Here is a 27,589-nt window from a genome sequence, read left to right on the forward strand (position 1 = left end):
TGCACTATAATGTCTGTAATGAAATGCCAGTACTGTAATGTCAGTACACTAATGTCTGTGATGAAATGTCAGTGCTGTAATGTCTGCACTGGAATGTTGGTGTAACATCCGGACACCCCCGCCCTGCGTGCACCGGCACACCATGGAGATAGACCCATACGTAGGATTGAATTAAGTGCTGCTTTATTAACATAAACACGAGACATGACACTAATCAAACAAAACAAGAAACATGAAACAATAGCTGATGAAGACAGGTACAAAAGGACCCCTAGGGCTAATGCCGAACAAGTGATACGGTGGGAACAAGAACAATAGGATAGGCGTGGCACAAGATACACACAATAAAGCAGGCTCCATAGAGTCACCTGCCAGCCCCCTCTACAGGCCTGGCAGGTAACTGTCCAGCAGTTCCTGACATAGTCCCCCCTAAGGCGAGGCTCCCGAAGTGCCTCCAACATAACTGAAGGATGCCCCAGGCATAGGCGGCAGGTGTAGTCCTAGAGGGGAGATGCGAGACATGGCATAGTTCTTAGCTGCAGTCCACAACAGTACCCCAGATCCTGAGGATACAGTGACATCCGACACGCACATATGATGGGAGGGAAGCATCTTCCACCCGAGATGCTGAGCGATGTCCTCCACGGAAACTCCATCACGGAGCGGCATCCTTGACTGGAACAAAGATGGAGGCACCTCCTTGGGGAAACGGGGAAGGAGGGCCACCTGCTCAAACTTCCTTTGAGGCAGGTGGTCTGTCGGATGTCATCCACCAGGATCCTCGCTTGTGGGCTGCAGTACCTGATCGTGAACATGAACTTGCTGGGAATCCCACTGGGTCTTCAGGAATAGTTGGTTATTCTGTAACGTCCTGACGGCCCCCGCCCTGTGCGGGGCACAAACCCGGACCTCAATGGTGCTGCGTGCACTGGCACACTGTGGAGATAGACCCATACGCAGGATTCAATTAAGCGCTGCTTTATTAACATAAACACGAGACATGACACTAATCAAACAAAACCAGAAACATGAAACAATAGCCGACAAAGACAGGTACAAAAGGATCCCTATTTATAGGACACAACATTATGGCTAATGGAGAACAGGTGATACGGCGGGAATGAGAACAATAGGATAGGCGTGGCACAAGATACACACAATAAAGCAGGCTCCAAAGAGTCACCTGCCAGCCCCCTCTCCAGGTCTGGCAGGTAACTGTCCAGCAGTTCCTAACAGTTGGCACTGGAATGTTAGTAGTTTAATGTCAGTACTGTAAAGGCTTTCCTTCTGTATATAATTTCTGCACTGTACATCTACTTTTATATGTAATGTCAGTACTGTAAAGTCAGTACTATAATGACAGTACTGTAATGTCTGCATTATATCTGTAACACTTTTAGTCCATAATAATCAGTTCTGCAATTTCAGAATATAATGTACGCACAGTAATATATATGTTATAATATCAATACTGGAATGTCAGTACTGTAATTGCAATTTGTAGCAAAATAGCAGCATTCAGATCTGTTACACTTCAGATACCTCAGTAAAAGACATCTGCAGCCCACAGACTCACATGCTTGAGTCGATAAACATTTTCAATAAGATCAATTTTTCAGGTTTTTGGCTCTAATATCATTAAGCACGACAAGAGCAGCGGATTATAATTTAAAACTAAACAACTGAATGAAATTGAATTGAACTCCAGGAGAATTTGTTCCAGTTCAGAAACATAAAAACCTCATGTTCACGCGCTGAACAGTATTCAGAGGCACATTTAGTCTCGAACGTTTGTATCAAAGAGGCCCTTCAACATCTGCATCTGTGTTTGTATGTGCATATGTGCTGGAGTGCACATTTTCGTGTGTGTGTGTGTGTGTGTGTGTGCTGTTGTCAGGCCATCTTTGAGTTAAAAGAGGAAAGAAGAAAAAAAAAAAAAAAAAACTTGTGAGCCTAGGAAATCCCCTGCACTTGGCCAACATCTCAGACAGCATTGATTATGCTGCAGCAGCGAGACCAACGTGCGATTAGAACGAAAAATGCAAATAAACCATCAGGATTGTGTTTTTCAGCTTGACCTATATGCCTGCAAAGCACATACGGGTAGCGTGCAAACAGAGGTTTAGCATGTTCTAGTTCATGATAGTGTGTGTGTGTGTGTGTGTGAAAATACACAGGCGTGCTAGTGCACTAGTAGCAGTCTTTTGTGAAAATGTGTACATGGAATGCTTATTATTATTATTATTATTATTATTCATTTATATATTTTTTGCATTTTGGTGTCATTCTCTGTGCTTTCCTTCACATACCTTCAATCGTTCCGTCACTAAAATTCACATGATGTTCAACTCTGCACAGAGCTTTGAGCCTGTACGCATACTCCAGCTCAAACATCTGGGTTTAAACCTGGTGCTTTTAGGTAAACGTTTCCTTCCTGGAGTCGGTATCATAGCATGAACATACCAAAAAAGTGTGGTGTGTGTGTGTGTGTGTGTCCAGGCTGATCCACATGCTCTTTGTTAACACTTAACCAGGCAGACTGTTAAGCAAACAGAAGCACCCCCCCCTTCCTCCTTTTTTTTCTTTCTTTCTTTTTTTTTTTTTAAAGAGCTTAAAAAATATCAGGGCTCTACCACTATGTGGGAATTCCCCCTTTTAGTCGAAAAGCACTGCTAACACTTCCCCCAGTGGCACCAGTTTCCTTAAAATACGCCTGACGGACGCAAGCGGGTCGAGGAGGTGAGTGTTGTGTGTGTGTGTGTATGTGCATATGAGTATGTCTCTCTCTCTCTCTCTATATATATATATACATATATGTATGTGCAGAATGTGTGTGTATGTCTTTACATATGTATATGTGTACCTAAAAAATTTGTTAAATGCAATTCCATTCCCATTCATTTGATAATATTTGATTTCAGAGCTGTTTAACTCAACTCTCTCTCTCTCTCTCTCTCTGTGGTGCTGCATTATGGTCGTTAATTTCGGGATGTTTCTAGCAATTCCAGGCGTTATACTTGACATTCACCACATTAACCATTAACTGTCATGTTAGCAACAGACGCACCGCAGACAATTTTTTTAAAAAGGAAAGAATTTTCTTCATAGTTAAGACAGTGTGGTGGTGAGGACATCAGGGTGGGAGACATGCAAGGTTGAAAGAAACGCTGTATGTGTGTGTGTGTGTGTGTGTGTGTGTGTATATATATATATATATATATATATATATATACACATATATGTATATGTATACTGTAATACAATATAATATAGTACAATATGATATAATATTTAAATGTCTATGAAAAGAAGTCTGGGATTCAGAGAAGCACATTATAATGATAATGATAAAGATATTTTTTAAAAATTCATTATGTAAATATTCACATAGATTATATTAAAGCGACAGTCAGTACTTAACTCTCTGTTATACGGAGAAATAATGCCACTCTTCAACTTGTCATCGACTTACATTCAGCAAGATCTGTTAAATAATACATAATATAGTACGTTATTAGTATATACATACGTAATATGTGTTACATGACATGCTGATATATCACTTTTTTGCTTTATTTAACCAGCTTTATTTAACCGGTTACACCTCCTAAACTTACTTATGCAGTACTTATGGCTCTGCATTTTTTACTCCTCGCTCAATACTTCATCATTCTGCATTGTTTTGTATGTGGTTACTTGATAAGACATTATATTATATAATAGTTCTTTATATCTACTCTTAAGAACGCTATTAAGAGTAAATATAAAAAACTATTATACAATATAATGTGAAATAATATAATGTAATGAAATATAATATAATATAATATAATATAATATAATATAATATAATATAATATAATATAATATAATATAATATAATATAATATAATATAATACAGTATAATATATACATGTCTAGAAAGAGGTCTGGGATTCAGATAAGCACATAATAATAAATGTAATAATAAATATTCACTTTGATCCTATTAAAGCGACAATCAGTAGTCCCACACATGCTAAGCTAATTAAAAGTCCCAAATCAATGTCAGTTTTAAAAATGCAAATTTTGTCTGGTTTCAGGTTAGAATTTTTTTCCACTTGAGTCTGAATGATTTTGAACTTAAAGTGTGTGTTGCGTTAGTTAAGAGTCATCCCTTAAATATAGGCATTGTTTCCCCCCCCCCCCCAGATAATTCATCCCAGGTTGGTGGGTTCAGGCACGATTCACACGCTTTACACGTTACGCTTCAGACGTTTTTCACGTGTCTGTTTGTTTTTCAGTAGGTGGGCTGTTCAGGCGTGAGTCACTGAATATTTCACCTATTATTCATATGATCGTACACGCTTGCCCGAGTTCTCCTTTGCTTTTTTCAGACGCGTAACGTCTTATAATAGACTTGAGATTTTTTCGGAACATGTGACTCCACCAGATGTCACTGTTTATGTGACGCCACACACATGGAGATGATCGAGAGCGACGCAAAGTCACGCTGGTTCATGCTGTTGGCATTTTGATAAAACCATGTGACAGTGTACTTACTTGGCAACTTCATGGTGGATTCTTGCTCTAAAGGGATGTTGACCTATTTAGAATGATATCAGTGCGTTATAAAAACTGCTCATCAATCACTTTCGGCTGGTTAATGAGGAATTATGGGATTTTTTTTCTCTAGGTTTTCTTTTGCGTATCATGTTAAAGGTCACGGCACTTCCATATTACATATCTGTCAACATTCCCATTTAAAACTAAAACTTCTTCAAAATATTCTTTGCTGAGGCTTGAAGGAGAAAGAGAAAGACACAGAGAGAGAGAGAGAGAGAGAGAGAGAGATTAAGAGAGAGAGAGAGAGAGAGAGAGAGACAGGGAGAGACAGAGGAAGAGAAACAGAGAGAAAGGGAGAGAGAGAGACAGAGAAAGAGAGAGAGAGAGTGAGAGAGACAGGGAGAGACAGAGGAAGAGAAACAGAGAGAGAGGGAGAGAGAGAGACAGAGAGTCGGAGAGAGGGAGAGATAGAGTAACCAAAAATATCTGGACGTATAAAACTGTTTAAAATGAGACCATAAATATGTAAGTGAATAAAAGTTTTAAAAAGAAGTGAGGAAATAAAACAGATCTAAACTCTTCAGCTAAGGTAAAATTTCATCCATAGTGTGTTTAACCATGGTCTGGTCTAAAAAACAGGATAAATGAAGGACACTGACGTGGTTCTGGAGTATGGAATATGTGGAATGTTCATCAAATAATGTGAAAAACACTGAGGTGTGTGTAAATGTGTGTTTAGTCGTGTGCTGGTATTCAGGTTGATAAATCATTGCTAGGGAACAGGCTCAGCGTTCAGATGGACGGCCTGAAGCTCATGAGTTCACAAATCTAATCTGACATGATGATTCCACCCCTGTTTATTCAGCACTCGTTATTTTTAATTGTTACAAATTCTCAGATAATTTACTATTGACTAATAGTGGGCTCTACTTCCTTACATCACTTCTCAAACTTTCCTGGGAACGAAGTTTCTTGGCCAAATGACAACATCCCTTATTGGCGTTAACTCAGGAATTACTTAATCCAGCTTCCCTGTTTGTGTATGCCAGGGTGTAGTAGACATAAAGTTATACTGGCACCACACTCTGTGCTCAGAAAGGGAAATTCATATTGGTTTTGAGTGAGGTTTTTGTCCTGGTCAGGTCTAATCACTTGTGGGAAAAAAATGATTTAGATTCTTGTCCTTGTTTCTCATAATGACAAAATAATAATAATAATAATAATAATAATAATAATAATAATATATAATAATATTATTAAAACATATTATAATAATTTAATTACCAGGTCAAGAATGAGTCTTAAGAGAGTCAAGATTGAGTCTTAAGGCAGTTAAGTCAAGATTGAGACTTAAGGGAGTCAAGATCAGGTCAAGATTGAGTCTTTAGATGGCTGAAGTCAAATCAAGGTTGTCTTAAGAATGTTGAAGCCAAGTCACGTATAAGAAGCCCTTTACTTCAGCTAGTTGGCTTCACTCATGATTTTTTTCTACCAACGATTAAGCGATCTTCCAGAAAAGGGGATTTCTTCTTTTTAATCTTGCATGTGAAAAGAAAACTAATAATATTAATATTAAATGAAATATTTATTGAAATATTAAATAAAATATTAAATATTTTTGCAAATCCTCGGTTGAAATCAGGATGGTGTTTAGCGACACAAGTCCAAGTACACATGTCAGTAAGGTCAGAGGCGAGAGAACATTACGTCATGGGTGTGCTCTGTATCAAAGAACGTTCAGTTCCAAATGTTCTTCCTGAGGGGAGAAATGAGGACGTTCTGGGTGACCGAGGTGACTTCAGGACATGTGGGTGAGACGAGACAAGAGCCCAGGATCAGTCAGGGTTTGGGCTGTAGATTGTTTATTATCTTGCCCCATAATAATAATAATAATAATAATAATAATAATAATAATAATAATAATAACTATACTCATTACTGTTTAAAGCTTAAGAATTTAGATTCTTGTCCTTGCTACTCATCATGACAAAATAATAATTATCAATATTGTTAATATATACAATATTATTAAAACATAATATAATAATATACGTTGTTATAATTATTTTGCAAATATTATTTTAATATTTAATATTTTAAATATTATTATTAGTTTGTTTATTATAAGATAATATATTAATAATATTTTAAGATATTAAGATAATAAGATAATATTTAAATATTATTTAAATATTAAATATACATAATAATATTAATTATAATATAATTAGTGGTTTAAAAAATTATATTCACATTTTTAGCTTATATTAAAAACATTGTGATATGGTCCATTTATATATGCATGTATGTATGTATGTATGTATGTATGTATGTATGTATGTATGTATGTATGTATAAAGCTTATTTATTATCTATATATTTGTTTCTTTGTTTATTTATTGGGTTGATGAGTGATGCAATAAGATTAAGAATAATTAATAACACCTATTAAAACGGCCTTCGTGACAGTTGACGCTGTCTCTTTAAATATGCTAATGAGCCTGAGAAAAGGCGCAGGCTATTGGCTCGCTGATCAGTGAAGCGCAGCTGTTTACACGAGCGCGAGGAGGAATTTCCCCCTGGTTACCGTTGCGAAACGAGACACAGGCATGGTTAAGGGCGGGCGATGACCAATCAGAGCGGAGATCGCCGTGTCGGAGGCGTTTGCTATGGCGGAGGCTTAGTGACGCCCACGGAGCTACTTCCGCACAATTCTTCTTGCTCGTCTCCGGAGACTCGTCGGGAGATTTAACCGACAAAGGTAGTGACAAATATGGCGTTGTTTTATATTTATTAAACACTCTCTCGTGCTGTGGGGTCAGTCTGTGGTCAGATTGTGGCGTAGTTGGTGGCTAAATCAGTAATACATAACGAGGTGTTATTGCTAGCTAGCTAGCTAGCCTGGCAGTACGGGTAAACACATCACCTGTTGTTAGCCGGACGCTAAGCTAATCGTTTACTATGCGCTCTCTATAACGCAGGTAAAGCGCTCTCTCTGTCGGTGGTCTGGGTGTTATAACTGATCTGTTACAGATGTTTAGCTTATAAGACGCATAAGAATCTTCTTTAGCAGATACAGACGTAGGCATTCTGTCAAATAATAAGCTTCTGCTATACAAGGCATGTTGTTGATACTACAATAGACAAGCTGCTTTGTTTATTTATTTATTTATTTATTGTTAAATTAATTAAAACATCTCTTGACATTAGTGTTATAAAGTTCTGTCTGCTTGAATAACCATTTTGAGAGATCACAATTCGTGACAAAACTCTAAAGCAGATCTGAGTGTGTTTTCTGAGCAGATGTTTAGATGTTGGACTCCTTATTTGAATGGGTTCCAGATGTTTATAGAGCTTTAAATTCCCGAATTTTCCGCTGACCCAGTCACCTTACAGTCCAGGTTCACATTATTTATAGGATTCTGTGCATTTCTACGTTTTTAAATCTCTTTAAAATCTTTTAAAAACAGTCGTGTAGGCTGATGATTGTAAGAACAAGGTGCAGTGGAAGTCTGTGGTTTCGTTGTGGTAACGAATAATAAAAAAACAGATCACAGAGCGTGTGTCAAGAGCTGTCGACAGGACGGCATTGTTAAGGACAAATCCAGGACTAGCCAAGACTGAGTCCAGTCTTCAGTGGACGGACGCTAAGTCAAAAACCACCGAAGCCAAGTCAACAAAGAGTCTTATGTGAGTTAAGGCCAAGTCAAAATTGAGTCTTAAGGGAGTCAAGATCAGGTCAACATCGAGTCTTTAGGGAGTCAATAATAATAAATCCTAACAATAAACTCTAGAGACCTTACCTTTATAGGGTTCATGCCCTTAAGACTCAATCTTGACCCTACCAGGTCAAGATTGAGTCTTAAGGCAGTTAAGTCAAGATTGAATCTTAAGGGAGTCAAGTTAAGATTAAGCGATCTTCCAGAAAAAGGAATTACGTCTTTTTAAACTTGCATGTGAAAAGAAAACTAATACTATTAATATGAAATAAAATATTTATTGAAATATTAAATAAAATATGAAACCGGTTATCAGGATGGTATTTAATGACACAAGTCTGAGTACACACGTCAGTAAGGTCAGAGACGAGTCCGACTCGATCCAGAAAGCGTCTCCTGTCCTTCAGCTCTGCTCTGGGATGAAAATCACATCACATGTGCGCTCGGTATCAAAGGACGTTCAGTGCGAAATGTTCTTCCTCAGGGGAGAAACGAGGACGTTCTGGGTGACCGAGGTGACTTCAGGACATGTGGGTGAGATGAGAACCCAGGATCAGTCAGGGATTGGTTTTTTTTTTAAATGATACAAAAATGTAAATTGTTTATTATTTATTGTCTCGCCCCAAAATAATAATAATAATAATAATAATAATAATAATAATAACTTTACTCATTACTGTTTTAAGGTTAAGAATTTTTTTTTTTAAATAATATTTTACACATGAATTTAATTCATATACTGAAAGGAATTTATTTATTCATTCATTCATTCATTCATTCATTCATTCATTCAGTCATTCATTCATTCATTCATACATTTATTAATCTGTTTGTTTATTTATTCAGACTTGATCCCTGAACTTGAACTCTTAAAAGCAGGTGGCAAAACAGAGGTTTATTCAGTGATGTAAGAGAGTAACCATAAAGGGATAAAAACTATATAGTGTCTTTTGTTGATTAATAGTGAGCTATAATCATCAGTAAAGTGGACATGTCTGAGGAACAGAGCACTCGGGGACGTGTTGTGATGGGACGTGTTGTGATGGGACGTGTTGTGATGGGAATGTGATCCACGTCACACTGGGGACTGAAGGGAAACTTCATCTTCCTCACCTCCCAGATGTTGGGGGTGTTTTTCTGTAATACTCCAACCCCAGAGTATGTGTGTTTGTTCTCGTATAAATGATGTTATCACGTGGAGCTCCATCTGGAGCTAATGTTAGGTACTCAGGGTTCACTGGTTTCCTCCATCCTCTCAAAAAACTGTGTGTGTATATTTATGTATAGATTTGTGTGTCTGTGTGTGTATTTGTGTGTCAGTGTGTGTGTGTGTATATATATATATGTATATGTATATATTTGTGTGTGTGTGTGGGTATGTATATATTTGTGTATGTATATATTTGTGTGTGTGTGTGTGTGGGTATGTATATATTTGTGTGTGTATGTATGTATTTGTGTGTGTGTATGTATTTGTGTGTGTGTGTATATGTATATATTTGTGTATGTGGGTATATATGTGTGTGTATGTATATATTTGTGTGTGTATGTATGTGTGTATGTATATATTTGTGTGTGCGTATGTATGTATGTGTTAAGGGGTGGTTTATTTATTCCTCTTGCAACACAACACAATGCTTTTTATAGCTCCATTGAACGTCTGCTAAACTAGTTCCCGTTCTCGCTTTCGCTACAGCAGCTATAAACGCCCGTTTCCTAGCAGACGCTTTAGTTTTTCTGCTTAATGCCATGTTTACTGATAAAGCATTAAATAACAAACTCCAGATGTAGCTGTTACCATGCGCTGATGCTGGAGATTCCTTCCTTCCTTCCTTCTTTCGCTGTTCCTGTTGGAACAATCCCATAACATTACTATAAACCTGAGATTTGATTGACAGCAGCACCGACCAATCAGAATCCAGAATGTCTAACGCGTTTTTTTATATTTATATATATATATATATATATATATATAATTTCTGTGATGACACGGAGAGACTTTTCCATCATCCCTCGCTCGTATGTGAAGCACTACGAAGTGCTCCGGGCATGCCCCTTCAGTATCTGATTGACTAATCCCAGGTTTGATCACAATTACTGGAAAGGAAAGTGAAACGGTTCGAAGCGCTAACACACACACACACACACACACACAGAGTGTAATCTGAGTCGTAATTGAGTTAACGTATATGTGACCGTAAGGGAAGACGTGTAGAGAATCCCCTGTGTAGGTCACTCACCCCGTGTGTGATGAGTTTGTTACTGTCATAACTGCTTTATAACGGAGAAAAAGAAAAGAAAGTGAAATATTCGGTGGTGTACGTCCATCCGATATATCGCCGCCCGTTTCTTTTATCGCCACATCACAGCATTTCGGTCACATGACCCAGTTCACCTACAGGAGGGAGTGGGGAATTTCAGGATCAGGCCCTGACTTGACACAGAGGACTGGTCCAGTCTGGTTTCTGACTGACTAATCCCCCAGAGTTCATCCAGTTACTGGAAAGGAAAGTGAAACAGTTTCACTCAGCATCTTTAAATGGCCAGTGGTGCTGACGAGGGGCTTCAGTTGACTGACTGCCCGGTTTCATACAACACTGATGACGACGATGATGATAATGATGATGTGTGAAATGAGTAGAGTGAGTCGTATCGTGAGTACCTTAGCTTCTCTGTTTTCTTATAAATGCTGGCTTTTATTATTATTATTATTATTAATAATGATAATTTTAATAATAAATAGCACATTTTAAAAAGTAATCATTGAAATTTACCGTGAATAATTACAAAAGGTCATTTACTTTTTAAAAATATAATTAAAATAAAATATATAGAATAAAAAATATATAAATATATAATTATAAAATAATTTTACAAAAAAAAAAACCCTGAAAAAATGTTTTAAAAAACTGATGTGGGAGAAATTGTCTCTGTCTGTCTGTCTGTCTGTCTGTCTGTCTATCTATCTATTTATCTGTGTATCTGTCTCTCTGTCTGTCTCTTTGTCTGTCTGTCTATCTACATTGCAGTGGTTAGTAAAACAAATAATGCTCTAATTTATTTATTTATTTATTTATTTATTTATTTATTTATTTATTTATTTATTTATCTATTTATTTATCTATTTATTTATCTATTTATCTATCTGGAAACAGAAGTGTGTGATGAGGAAATGGAATCAAAACTAAATACTAAAATTGTAATGTGTTTTGTTTGTTAGTTAGTTAGTTAGTTAGTTAGTTAGTTGGTGTTTGTTGATGGTGCTGGTAAAAAGGTTAAGGTCATTCAGCATGTTTTGTTTTTTTTAAAGCTCCGTCCTTTTTCTTCTGGAGAGAAAGCAAAGCAGATTGTTCCGTCTTCAGCGTGATCACGTTATCTCCACCTCCATCTCTGTCACTGCCCTCGTCATGTTTTTATACCGCTGTCAGCATTCAAATTGGCCTGGACCAAAATAACCTGAGAGAAATCCCCAGCTCCGGCTTATTCAAATGCTCTGTTTGAATTGTAAATGGACAGAGGCACGAGGGTCAGAGTTACTGGAACTGACCTGTTCAAATCGCCACCTCAAGCTTGTGTGTGTGTTTTCTCCCTCTGTGTGTGTGTGTGTGTGTGTGTGTGCGCAGGAGAGCATGTTTGAGTAGGTGGGTATGGACGGTAAAGGCCCGTATCGGATCTACGACCCCGGCGGGAGCGAAGCTCAATCCAAAGAGGAGGCCAGTAGCTACAGGCAGCTCCTGGAGGAGAACACGGTGCTGAGAGAGCGCATGAAAGGCCTGAAGAGCCTCGGTGAGTCACAGACATCTGGACAAGTCTGAATCACTGACCGGTCTAAACAACTGACCACTGACAGAGTACTGTCAAAACAACAACTGACCACTGACAGAGGACTGTCTTTTCTTTCTTTCTTTCTTTCTTTCTTTCTTTCTTTCTTTCTTTCTTTCTTTCTTTCTTGCTTTCTTGCTTTCTTGCTTTCTTGCTTTCTTTCTTTCTTGCTTTCTTGCTTTCTTGCTTTCTTTCATGCTTTCTTTCATTCTTTCTTTCGTTCTATCTTTCTTTCGGTCTTGCTTTCTTTCATTCTTTCTTTCCTTCCTTCCCTACCTAAATATTAATCAGTCTCCGCTTTGTAACAGTGCCGTTTCTCAGCAGCACGATAAAACCCCTTTTCACAAAACTAAGTAAAACGTCTAATCATGTATCCGGTGTTTTTCTGTATGGACATGATTATTGATAAAGTCTTCATGACAGAGGAGAGAGAGAAAAGACAAAAGGTGAGACGATGATGTAAGCGAGAAGAGAAACTCGTCTTACGGACATTCCACAGCCTGAAGTGTAGCTAAAAATGGAGTGAGATCTGATGTGTCACTGTGAAATAAATCACTCCGGTATGACTGGTATGGTGTAACCAGTGCCTCCCTGTGCCAGTGTAACCAGTGCCTCCCTGTGCCAGTGTAACCAGTGCCTCCCTGTGCCAGTGTAACCAGTGCCTCCCTGTGCCAGTGTAACCAGTGCCTCCCTGTGCCAGTGCAACCAGTGCCTCCCTGTGCCAGTGCAACCAGTGCCTCCCTGTGCCAGTGCAACCAGTGCCTCCAGTGCCTCCCTGTGCCAGTGTAACCAGTGCCTCCCTGTGCCAGTGTAACCAGTGCCTCCCTGTGCCAGTGTAACCAGTGCCTCCCTGTGCCAGTGTAACCAGTGCCACCCTGTGCCAGTGTAACCAGTGCCTCCCTGTGCCAGTGTAACCAGTGCCTCCCTGTGCCAGTGTAACCAGTGCCACCCTGTGCCAGTGTAACCAGTGCCTCCCTGTGCCAGTGTAACCAGTGCCTCCCTGTGCCAGTGTAACCAGTGCCACCCTGTGCCAGTGTAACCAGTGCCTCCCTGTGCCAGTGTAACCAGTGCCTCCCTGTGCCAGTGTAACCAGTGCCTCCCTGTGCCAGTGTAACCAGTGCCACCCTGTGCCAGTGTAACCAGTGCCTCCCTGTGCCAGTGTAACCAGTGCCTCCCTGTGCCAGTGTAACCAGTGCCTCCCTGTGCCAGTGTAACCAGTGCCTCCCTGTGCCAGTGCAACCAGTGCCTCCCTGTGCCAGTGTAACCAGTGCCTCCCTGTGCCAGTGTAACCAGTGCCTCCCTGTGCCAGTGTAACCAGTGCCTCCCTGTGCCAGTGTAACCAGTGCCTCCCTGTGCCAGTGTAACCAGTGCCTCCCTGTGCTGATCCACTGTAACATGTGGAGTTTTCCAGCCCCACAGCACAGTGATGATGAATGGTGGGCGGAGCAGGCGCAGTGTTGACGGAGCTTCAGGCTCCACACGTGGTTCCCGCGCCTCATCCTGCTAATCGCTACCCGCTGGGCGTGTCCGTTCAGGAGAAGGCTGCACGTGAGGTCAGGTCATGCCACACGTGTGTAGATTTACCCAAAGCAGTCATGGAGAGTCCCTTCTGACTGCTGACTTCATTATTTACCCCATAACACCTACCCCCCCCCCACTCTAGAATAAAGTTACAGTAGGTACTTCACCCACCAGCACTAACCTACCAGCTTAACACTTATAGAAGGAGAGTAGCCAGTAGAGTTTACTCTATAAAGTTAACTCTATAAAATAAATCAGTCTTTTTATTTTATTTTGTTCCATTTTAGTTTTTTTTTATTCCACACTGTTCTGTACTGTTCTGCATAATTCTATTCTATTCTGTTCTGTTCTATTCTGTACTATTACCGAATAATTCCATTCTATTCTAGTTCTATTCTGTACTATTGTGCATTATTATATTCTGTTCTATTCTTTACTATTCCGTGCTATTGTATTCCGTTCTGTACTATTCTATTCTGTACGATTACGGCATAATTCTATTCCGCTCTATTCTGTTCTAGTTCTATACTGTTCTGTACTTTTCTGCATAATTCTATTCTACTCTGTACTTTTCTGCATAATTCTATTCCATTCCCTCCTATTCAATTCTGTTCAGTTCTTCATCAATCTCTATTCTCTTCCATTCTATTCTTTCCTGTTCTGTATCACTCTTTCGTTTTATTCTGTTAAATTCTCTCCTGGTCTGTTCTATCTGTATTCTATTCTGCTTTATTTCATTTATTTTTGTTTTCTATTCTCTTCTCTTCACCTTTGTCCTGCTTTTGTTCTCTTATCTTGTTCTGCTCTGTTCTAGTTTCTGTTCTCTTCTGTTCAGCGCTGTTCTGTTTTTTATTCTATATTGTTTTCTTCTTGCATGTTCCAAATTATTCTCTTCTATTCTGTTCTATTCTAGTCCAATCTATCATGTTTATATTTCTATAATGTTCTGTTCAGTCAGACAGCTAGTCTGATCTGTTCTGGTCAGCTTTGTTCGGTTGTATTTTATTTTGTTTTGTTTAGTTCTGTTTCTATTAGGCTCAGTTTCATTGTGTTCTAGTCTATTCTATCATATTCTAGTCTATTCTATTCCGCTCAGGTCGGTTCTGTTCTATTCAAATCTATTGTAATCTGTTTGTTTCAGTTCTATAGTAATCTATTCTGCTCAGCTCGGTTCTATTCAATTCTATTGCAGTCTGCTTATTTCAGCTTTGTTCTGTTCTATTCCATTCTATTGCAATCTATTTCTTTGAGCTCTTTACTGTTCTATTCAATTCTACTGCAATCTGTTTGTTTCAGCTCGGTTCGCTTCTATTCAGTTCTGTTGCATTCTATTTATTTTGGCTCAGTTCTATTCTATCCCATTCTATTGTGATGTACTTGTTTCAGCTCGGTTCTGTTCTATTCAATTCTATTGCAGTCTATTTGTTTCAGCTCGGTTCTGTTCTATTGTATTGCATTCTATTCATTTCAGCTCAGTTGTATTTTGTCCAATTCTATTGTGATGTATTAATTCCAGCTTGGTTGTAATCTACTCAATTCTATTGTAATGTGCTTGTTTCAGCTCGGTTCTATTCTATTTCGGTCTGCACTTTTCTACTCTTTCATTTCACTCTTTCAGTTCTGTTCAGCTGCTGCAGAGGTGTGTGTGTGTTTTAGTTCATGTGTGTGTCTGTGTGTGTGTGTGTGTGTGTGTGTGTGTGTGAGTGTGTTTTGGTGCATGTGTGTTTGTTCATGCCGAGTGAATGTAACTGAACAGGTTTGTTTTCTTATGGTGGTGTCAAAGTGCAGCGTTTTTTCTTCACTCAGTGCTCCGGTATCTCTCGGGGCAGTGCCCTGACTCACTGACTCACTGACTCACTGACAGAGTGACTGACTCTGACACTGACTGAGAGCTTAAACACAGCTGAGAGATGTTATGCTCCCAGAGTGTGACCGTGTGTGAGCTGTGAGGTCACTCCTGTGATCTTTACCACACGTCACACCTCACCTCTGTGTTTCTGGGTTGGACCTACAGGAGATCTGCTGGAAGAGTCTCAGTCAGAGGCGCTGAAGCTCCGCAAGCGAGTGGAGGAGCTGGTGAGAGACAACGAAGCGCTGAAGTCCTCCACGTCCAGCTTCGCCAGCGCCTGCATCGCTAATCCCGTTCACACCGACACCCAAGGTAAGAGTACGCTGGAGTGGACAGGTCCGAGTCTGTGTGTGTGCTGTGGTTACAGGTCCGAGTCTGTGTGTGTGCTGTGGTTACAGGTCCGAGTCTGTGTGTGTGCTGTGGTTACAGGTCCGAGTCTGTGTGTGTGCTGTGGTTACAGGTCCGAGTCTGTGTGTGTGCTGTGGTTTTACATGGAGTAGAATTCTATTCCAGTATCTCCAGCAGCCTATCTGTACACCTGCAATCTCATAACACAACAGATCTAAAAATAGAAATGAATTACACAATTAGCATAAAATATTTGCCAAGTCACGCGTGATCGACTTAAAAAAGTCCGAGCTGAGGTGAGAGAGAAATTCCCTCCACCTTCCTTTCTTTAGTCTTCACTGTGCTGACTTTTACAAGAGGAAAACAAATCAAACTGCTGCTGAAGGGATTCACGTCCAGACTGCTCTACTCTGTACGTTAGATTCAATTCTATTCACTTCTATTTTTATTCTGTTATGAGTCTCTGACCTATATTTTATTCAATTCCAGTTCTGTTGTATTCTTCTCCATTTGGTTTGATTGGATTGTCTTTTAGAATATTTTCTTTTTGTTTTCTTTTTTAAAAATTCTATTTATCTCAATTCTTATTATTCTTATATCCTATTCTATCCTATTCTATTCACCTTTTTAAAATACTATTTATTTCAATTCTTATTACTCTTATATTTATATACTATCCTATTCTATTCACCTTTATTCTATTCCGTTTGATATGTTTTGTATTCACTTATGTTGTTATACCGTATAGAAATGTGCGTGTTCTCTTTTGCTCTTCTCTGGTTACTCAATTCTATTTGGTTCTGTTCTATTCTATTCGGTTATATTCAGTTCTGTTTTATTCTGTTTTCTCCATTCCATTCAGTTCTATTTAGATTTATTTTATTCTATTCTGTTCAATTCTGTTTAATTTTAATCCATTCTATTCAGTTCTATTCAGTTCTGTTATATTCTATTCGATTCTATTCGATTCTGTTCAGTTCTGTTTTATTGTATTCGATTCTGTTCTGTTCAGTTCTATTCATTTCTATTCAGTTAAGCGACATGTTGTCTTTGGGTGTCATGTGGTCTCTGCTGTAATTCTAAATCTAAATGCCGTGATGATCTCTCAGGTCATGGGAAGCTCCTGAGTCACCAGACGTCTGTGCGATTGGATCCCCGCGAGTGCCTGACCGGGAAAACCGTCCAACCGGAAGTCACCGTGAGTCTGCACTTCACGAACTCGCCTCCACCGAACACATTCACGTCGGTCATTTACATTCCTCACTCACATTATGCAAATGCAGTGTGCATCAGACTCCCTGGCAGAGCTGCTATATCAGGTCGGGGCACATGTACGGCGTGGTTTCAGAGCCGGACGAGCCAGCTTTTGTAACCCTGTGCATTCTTGTGTTTCGAAGGAGACCTCGTCACACTTCGAGCTGGTCAACACCGAGGACAAGACCATGGCGGAGACGCAAACGGTGAGCTTCCTGTGGAAATTCTGAGGGTCTTCCGAGCGGCACGTGACAGCGAGCATTCCCGTACCACGCTCACGTGTTTGCTTTTTAAAGAAAATTCTATTTATTCTAACTCGGCTGCAGTGACTCAGCCGGCTCGTACACGGGCTCGTCAAGTCAGCTGTGACTCAGAGAGGGAAACTCCAGGTTTGACTCGAGGCAGGACCAATGACTCGTCACTCGCAATCGCAGGAATTTCTCTTTTGGAGACACATGAGAGGGAAAACGGGCTTTCTTCCTCAATCGCCTTTCCCATCAGAAGCGCAGGAGATATTCTCAAGTTTTTGGATTTTCTCAGTTAGTGTAAGGCGCGCTAGAGCCGAGGCGCCGTCTGTTACGCTGAATGCTAAATGCCGCAGCGTGTAAGTATTAACCTCTGGTGGAGTGTGTATTACTGGCAATTTGCGCTTGAAGTTCCTGGTTTTTAACAATAGCGCAGCATGTTTACTGTAAAGCCATGTTCGGAACGTTGTGTTTTGCTTTCGCTTTTCCGTGAGAACCTGTTACACTGAGAGTATGCTGAGGAACTGGAATTGTGGACGCGGTGGCTGGGGGGGGATCGCTGTCTGAAACTCCAAGTTTATTATAGACCAAATGTTTACATATTGTGTGCGTGTGCGTGTGTGTGTGCGTGTGTGTGTGTGTGTGTGTGTGTGCGCATATATATGTGTGATTGTTTGTATATGGGTATGTGTGCTTATGTACATGGCTCTGTGTATGTGTCTGCATGCATGTGTGTGTGTACTTCCATATGTGTGGTTGTTTGTGTGTGTGTGTGTGTGTGCGTATGGGTTTCTTTGTGTGTGGCTGTTTTGTGTGAGGTTTCAAATCTGGAGATTGGGCAGTGGTCTCTTATTTTTTCCTGAGCATTCCTGATATCTGTGTGGTTGTTTGTGTTTGTGTGTGTATGTGTGTATGAATGCATATGTGTGGTTGTTTGTGTTTGTGTGTGTATGTGTGTATGAATGCATATGTGTGGTTGTTTGTGTTTGTGTGTGTATGTGTGTATGAATGCATATGTGTGGTTGTTTGTGTTTGTGTGTGTATGTGTGTATGAATGCATATGTGTGGTTGTTTGTGTTTGTGTGTGTATGTGTGTATGAATGTATGTGTGGTTGTTTGTGTGTGTGTGTGTGTGTGTGTGCGCGCGTGTTTGTGTGTGTATGTGTGTATGAATGTATATGTGTGGTTGTTTGTGTGTGTGTGTGTGTGTGTGTGTGCGCATGTTTGTGTGTGTATGTGTGTATGAATGCATATGTGTGGTTGTTTGTGTGTGTGTGTGTGTGTGCGCGTGTTTGTGTGTGTATGTGTGTATGAATGTATATGTGTGGTTGTTTGTGTGTGTGTGTGTGTGTGTGCGCGTGTTTGTGTGTGTATGTGTGTATGAATGTATATGTGTGGTTGTTTGTGTGTGTGTGTGCGCGTGTTTGTGTGTGTATGAATGTATATGTGTGGTTGTTTGTATATACGTGTGTGTGTGTATTAATTTATTGGTTTGTGTGTGTGTGTGTGTGTGTGTGTGTACAGGAGAACACAGAGTTGGCCAGTCAGCTGCAGAGGTTGGAGAGTTCCTTCAGTGTGTTTGCACAGGAGTCTAACCCCAACCAGCTGCTGGCTCACCTGGGCCGCATGGCCGTGGAGTTCCACACCCTGTCCTCTAAAGTGCAGAAGAACGAGCAGAGAACCTCACTGCTGCAGGTGGAGACACACACACACACACACACATCAGTGGAGGTAGTCCGTAAAATATTAAACATACAGTTACACTGTTAACTTCTTCAATTATTAATCCAATCTTTTTAGATTATTAATCTGGTCTTCTCTTATTATTAATCCGATCTTCTCTGATTATTAATCCAATCTTCTCTGATTATTAATCCAATCTTCTCTGATTATTAATCCAATCTACTCTGATTATTAATCCAATCTTCTCTGATTATTAATCCAATCTACTCTGATTATTAATCCAATCTACTCTGATTATTAATCCGATCTTCTCTGATTATTAATCGGCATGGTGACTGAACCGTTTTCTGGGTTTCAGACTCTATGTGAGCAGCTGAGGCAGGAAAACAATGAGCTACGCAAGAAAATGGAGGAGGACCTTCAGTATCGGAATCGCGACCTGGAGCAGCTGAGGTGAGACGGCTTCCAGTTACTGAGCGCAGTTTACGGAAAGTTACATAAATAAATCTGATTAAAAGCGCGAAGATGTTCGTAGCTGATTATAACATAAGCGTGAACAGGAAGGTCTTTACGTATCTAGGAATCTAGGCTTCGGCTCTACACGTGTCGTAATGATCACACGCCATGTCTCGACCCAAATCTGCGCTAATTTTGAAAAATTGTAAGCTCCTCAATAGTGTTGCCGTTAATCTGGACAATAACGTGTGGGAATAAACTCCGTCCTGACATACTGTTACACCCCCCCCAGCCCGGTGCAACAGGATGTCCTCCTGTGTGAGCTGTCACTACACCACTCTTTTCCTGACCCATGTGTCACGTGAGCGGTGTGGAACATGGGGGTGTTTCTCCCCCGTCACGTCTCACGGTTCAGTCTGTTTTGGGAAAAGTGATGAGCGGGTTTCCCGCTGTAGTGTCGGGTCTTTCCAGAATCTGCGTCCTCTTCCTGAATCTCTCTGCTTCACCACTAACGTGAGCTTCAGAGCGGGAAAAGCCTTCGCGTCGTTTGCGTACTCTCATTACCACACGTCCGATAACCTGGATGTACGCTCCAGTGCCTTGTTTGTGTGTGTGGGCGTGGACGTGTTGTTTCTATAGTAACGGCTCAGTTCCGTGACGAAATTAGCTGAAAGGTTATGGTCGCGTTCTGTTCTGGGTGTGTGTGAGTGTGTGTATATGTGTGTATATGTGTGTATATGTGTGTATGTGTGTGTATGTGTGTGTCTGTGTGTGTGTCTGTGTGTGTGTGTGTGTGGGTGGGTGTGATACTTTTATACCACCATGCTGCTGAGTTCTGGAATCTGATTGGTCAGAAGATCTCAATTCATTTTTTATAAAATGTTTATATTTACACACTCACTCTAACATGGTATGGTTTCTATAGCAACCGTCCTGTTCCAGGACGCAGCGTGTACGCCATACTGAATAATAATAAACCTAGCAAGAAAGAAAGAAAGTCTCTTAGCTGTGATTGGTCAGTGGTCACTCTGCACTGCTGGTCATGATCTGGTCCTGTATCTCCAGTGTCCATCAGACTCAGTATCAGCAGCTGGTGTAGTGTAACTGTAGCTGGATGTGTGTGAGAGTGTTATATTTAGATTGGACACACAGATTGTGTAGATAAACACTCGTGCTTTATCACTCCTGTTTCCGTCTGACTCAGACACATCGATTCCCAGGAATTCTACAAACCTTCTGCTTTTGGAGAGTTTCAGGATTAACTACTTCCTGATGAAGTGTGTGTGTGTGTGTGAGAGAGAGAGAGAGAGAGAGAGAGAGAGAACTGGGTGAAATGCAGTTTGTTTGGCAAAACACAAACACATGGGTACACATACAGACACACACACACCACACAAACACATGGGTACACATACAGACACACACACACCACACAAACACATGGGTACACATACAGACACACACCACACAAACACATGGGTACACATACAGACACACACACACACCACACAAACACATGGGTACACATACAGACACACACCACACAAACACATGGGTACACATACAGACACACACACACACCACACAAACACATGGGTACACATACAGACACACACACACACACCACACAGACACATGGGTACACATACAGACACACACCACACAGACACATGGGTACACATACAGACACACACACACACACCACACAGACACATGGGTACACATACAGACACACACACCACACAGACACATGGGTACACATACAGACACACACACACACCACACAAACACATGGGTACACATACAGACACACACCACACAAACACATGGGTACACATACAGACACACACACACACCACACAGACACATGGGTACACATACAGACACACACACACACACCACACAGACACATGGGTACACATACAGACACACACCACACAGACACATGGGTACACATACAGACACACACACCACACAGACACATGGGTACACATACAGACACACACACACACACCACACAGACACATGGGTACACATACAGACACACACCACACAAACACATGGGTACACATACAGACACACACACACCACACAGACACATGGGTACACATACAGACACACACACACCACACAGACACATGGGTACACATACAGACACACAAACACCACACAGACACATGGGTACACATACAGACACACACACACCACACAAACACATGGGTACACATACAGACACACACACACCACACAAACACATGGGTACACATACAGACACACACCACACAAACACATGGGTACACATACAGACACACACACACACCACACAAACACATGGGTACACATACAGACACACACACACCACACAAACACATGGGTACACATACAGACACACACACACACCACACAAACACATGGGTACACATACAGACACACACACACACCACACAGACACATGGGTACACATACAGACACACACACACCACACAGACACATGGGTACACATACAGACACACACACCACACAGACACATGGGTACACATACAGACACACACACCACACAGACACATGGGTACACATACAGACACACACACACACACCACATAGACACATGGGTACACATACAGACACACACACACACACACCACACAGACACATGGGTACACATACAGACACACACACACACACCACACAGACACATGGGTACACATACAGACACACAAACACACCACACAGACACATGGGTACACATACAGACACACACACACCACACAGACACATGGGTACACATACAGACACACACACCACACAAACACATGGGTACACATACAGACACACACACACACCACACAAACACATGGGTACACATACAGACACACACACACACCACACAGACACATGGGTACACATACAGACACACACACACCACAAACACATGGGTACACATACAGACACACACACACACACACACCACACAAACACATGGGTACACATACAGACACACACACACCACACAAACACATGGGTACACATACAGACACACACACACCACACAAACACATGGGTACACATACAGACACACACACACACCACACAGACACATGGGTACACATACAGACACACACACACCACACAGACACATGGGTACACATACAGACACACACACCACACAAACACATGGGTACACATACAGACACACACACACACCACACAAACACATGGGTACACATACAGACACACACACACACCACACAGACACATGGGTACACATACAGACACACACACACCACACAGACACATGGGTACACATACAGACACACACACCACACAGACACATGGGTACACATACAGACACACACACACACACCACATAGACACATGGGTACACATACAGACACACACACACACACACCACACAGACACATGGGTACACATACAGACACACACACACACACCACACAGACACATGGGTACACATACAGACACACAAACACACCACACAGACACATGGGTACACATACAGACACACACACACCACACAGACACATGGGTACACATACAGACACACACACCACACAAACACATGGGTACACATACAGACACACACACACACCACACAAACACATGGGTACACATACAGACACACACACACACCACACAGACACATGGGTACACATACAGACACACACACACCACACAGACACATGGGTACACATACAGACACACACACACACACACCACACAGACACATGGGTACACATACAGACACACACACACACACCACACAGACACATGGGTACACATACAGACACACACACACACACCACACAAACACATGGGTACACATACAGACACACACACACACCACACAGACACATGGGTACACATACAGACACACACACACCACACAGACACATGGGTACACATACAGACACACACACACCACACAGACACATGGGTACACATACAGACACACACACACACCACACAAACACATGGGTACACATACAGACACACACACACACACCACACAGACACATGGGTACACATACAGACACACACACACACACACACCACACAGACACATGGGTACACATACAGACACACACACACACCACACAGACACATGGGTACACATACAGACACACACACACACCACACAGACACATGGGTACACATACAGACACACACACACACACACCACACAGACACATGGGTACACATACAGACACACACACACACCACACAAACACATGGGTACACATACAGACACACACACACCACATAGACACATGGGTACACATACAGACACACACACACACACACCACACAGACACATGGGTACACATACAGACACACACACACCACACAGACACATGGGTACACATACAGACACACACACACCACACAGACACATGGGTACACATACAGACACACAAACACCACACAGACACATGGGTACACATACAGACACACACACACACACACCACACAGACACATGGGTACACATACAGACAGACACACACCACACAGACACATGGGTACACATACAGACACACACACACCACACAGACACATGGGTACACATACAGACACACACACACCACACAGACACATGGGTACACATACAGACACACACACACACCACACAGACACATGGGTACACATACAGACACACACACACACACCACACAGACACATGGGTACACATACAGACACACACACACACACCACACAGACACATGGGTACACATACAGACACACACACACACACCACACAGACACATGGGTACACATACAGACACACACACACACACCACACAGACACATGGGTACACATACAGACACACACACACACCACACAGACACATGGGTACACATACAGACACACACACCACACAAACACATGGGTACACATACAGACACACACACACACCACACAGACACATGGGTACACATACAGACACACACACACCACACAGACACATGGGTACACATACAGACACACACACACACACACCACACAGACACATGGGTACACATACAGACACACACACACACACACCACACAGACACATGGGTACACATACAGACACACACACACCACACAGACACATGGGTACACATACAGACACACACACACACACACACCACACAGACACATGGGTACACATACAGACACACACACACACACACACCACACAGACACATGGGTACACATACAGACACACACACACACACCACACAGACACATGGGTACACATACAGACACACACACACACACACACCACACAGACACATGGGTACACATACAGACACACACACACACCACACAGACACATGGGTACACATACAGACACACACACACACACCACACAGACACATGGGTACACATACAGACACACACACACACACACACCACACAGACACATGGGTACACATACAGACACACACACACACACCACACAGACACATGGGTACACATACAGACACACACACACACCACACAGACACATGGGTACACATACAGACACACACACACACACCACACAGACACATGGGTACACATACAGACACACACACACACACACACCACACAGACACATGGGTACACATACAGACACACACACACACACCACACAGACACATGGGTACACATACAGACACACACACACACACCACACAGACACATGGGTACACATACAGACACACACACACACCACACAAACACATGGGTACACAAACAGACACACACACACACACACACCACACAGACACATGGGTACACATACAGACACACACACACACACACCACACAGACACATGGGTACACATACAGACACACACACACACACCACACAGACACATGGGTACACATACAGACACACACACACCACACAGACACATGGGTACACATACAGACACACACACACACCACACAGACACATGGGTACACATACAGACACACACACACACACACCACACAGACACATGGGTACACATACAGACACACACACACACACACCACACAGACACATGGGTACACATACAGACACACACACACACACACCACACAGACACATGGGTACACATACAGACACACACACACCACACAGACACATGGGTACACATACAGACACACACACACACCACACAGACACATGGGTACACATACAGACACACACACACCACACAGACACATGGGTACACATACAGACACACACACCACACAGACACATGGGTACACATACAGACACACACACCACACAGACACATGGGTACACATACAGACACACACACACACACCACATAGACACATGGGTACACATACAGACACACACACACACACACCACACAGACACATGGGTACACATACAGACACACACACACACACCACACAGACACATGGGTACACATACAGACACACAAACACACCACACAGACACATGGGTACACATACAGACACACACACACCACACAGACACATGGGTACACATACAGACACACACACCACACAAACACATGGGTACACATACAGACACACACACACACCACACAAACACATGGGTACACATACAGACACACACACACACCACACAGACACATGGGTACACATACAGACACACACACACCACACAGACACATGGGTACACATACAGACACACACACACACACCACACAGACACATGGGTACACATACAGACACACAAACACACCACACAGACACATGGGTACACATACAGACACACACACACCACACAGACACATGGGTACACATACAGACACACACACCACACAAACACATGGGTACACATACAGACACACACACACACCACACAAACACATGGGTACACATACAGACACACACACACACCACACAGACACATGGGTACACATACAGACACACACACCACACAGACACATGGGTACACATACAGACACACACACCACACAGACACATGGGTACACATACAGACACACACACACACACCACATAGACACATGGGTACACATACAGACACACACACACACACACCACACAGACACATGGGTACACATACAGACACACACACACACACACACCACACAGACACATGGGTACACATACAGACACACAAACACACCACACAGACACATGGGTACACATACAGACACACACACACCACACAGACACATGGGTACACATACAGACACACACACCACACAAACACATGGGTACACATACAGACACACACACACACCACACAAACACATGGGTACACATACAGACACACACACACACCACACAGACACATGGGTACACATACAGACACACACACACACCACACAGACACATGGGTACACATACAGACACACACACACACCACACAAACACATGGGTACACATACAGACACACACACACACACCACACAGACACATGGGTACACATACAGACACACGCACACACACACCACACAGACACATGGGTACACATACAGACACACGCACACACACCACACAAACACATGGGTACACATACAGACACACACACACACACACACCACACAGACACATGGGTACACATACAGACACACGCACACACACACCACACAGACACATGGGTACACATACAGACACACGCACACACACACCACACAGACACATGGGTACACATACAGACACACACACCACACAGACACATGGGTACACATACAGACACACACACACACCACACAGACACATGGGTACACATACAGACACACACACACCACACAGACACATGGGTACACATACAGACACACACACCACACAGACACATGGGTACACATACAGACACACACACCACACAGACACATGGGTACACATACAGACAGACACACACCACACAGACACATGGGTACACATACAGACACACACACACACACAGACACATGGGTACACATACAGACACACACACACACCACATAGACACATGGGTACACATACAGACACACACACCACATAGACACATGGGTACACATACAGACACACACACACACACACCACACAAACACATGGGTACACATACAGACACACACACACACCACACAGACACATGGGTACACATACAGACACACTCACCACACAAACACATGGTTACACATACAGACACACACACATGGGCACAC

At 42.1% G+C, this 27,589-nt stretch overlaps 1 protein-coding gene across 6 annotated transcripts in view; it reads left to right on the forward strand.

Moving 5' to 3' along the window:
- The first annotated feature begins 2,604 nt into the window (after window positions 1-2,604).
- tnip1 (TNFAIP3 interacting protein 1) overlaps window positions 2,605-27,589 on the forward strand; it is a 37,670-nt gene continuing 12,685 nt past the window's right edge. For 4 of the 6 annotated variants that reach the window (XM_058407346.1, XM_058407344.1, XM_058407347.1 and 1 more), the window contains exons 1-7: window positions 7,152-7,307; window positions 11,889-12,051; window positions 15,623-15,769; window positions 16,915-17,003; window positions 17,203-17,265; window positions 18,829-18,999; window positions 19,346-19,440. In XM_058407346.1, coding sequence (XP_058263329.1) covers window positions 11,913-12,051; window positions 15,623-15,769; window positions 16,915-17,003; window positions 17,203-17,265; window positions 18,829-18,999; window positions 19,346-19,440 — 704 coding nt within the window. In that variant the 5' untranslated portion in view covers window positions 7,152-7,307; window positions 11,889-11,912. Of the gene's footprint in view, window positions 2,740-7,151; window positions 7,308-11,888; window positions 12,052-15,622; window positions 15,770-16,158; window positions 16,218-16,914; window positions 17,004-17,202; window positions 17,266-18,828; window positions 19,000-19,345; window positions 19,441-27,589 lie in introns of those variants that run through there. The other 2 variants (XM_058407345.1, XM_058407349.1) reach the window with 2 other exon arrangements.

Source organism: Hemibagrus wyckioides, linkage group LG14 (assembly GCF_019097595.1).
Source record: "Hemibagrus wyckioides isolate EC202008001 linkage group LG14, SWU_Hwy_1.0, whole genome shotgun sequence".
In the NCBI taxonomy this organism is placed as follows: Eukaryota; Metazoa; Chordata; class Actinopteri; order Siluriformes; family Bagridae; genus Hemibagrus; species Hemibagrus wyckioides.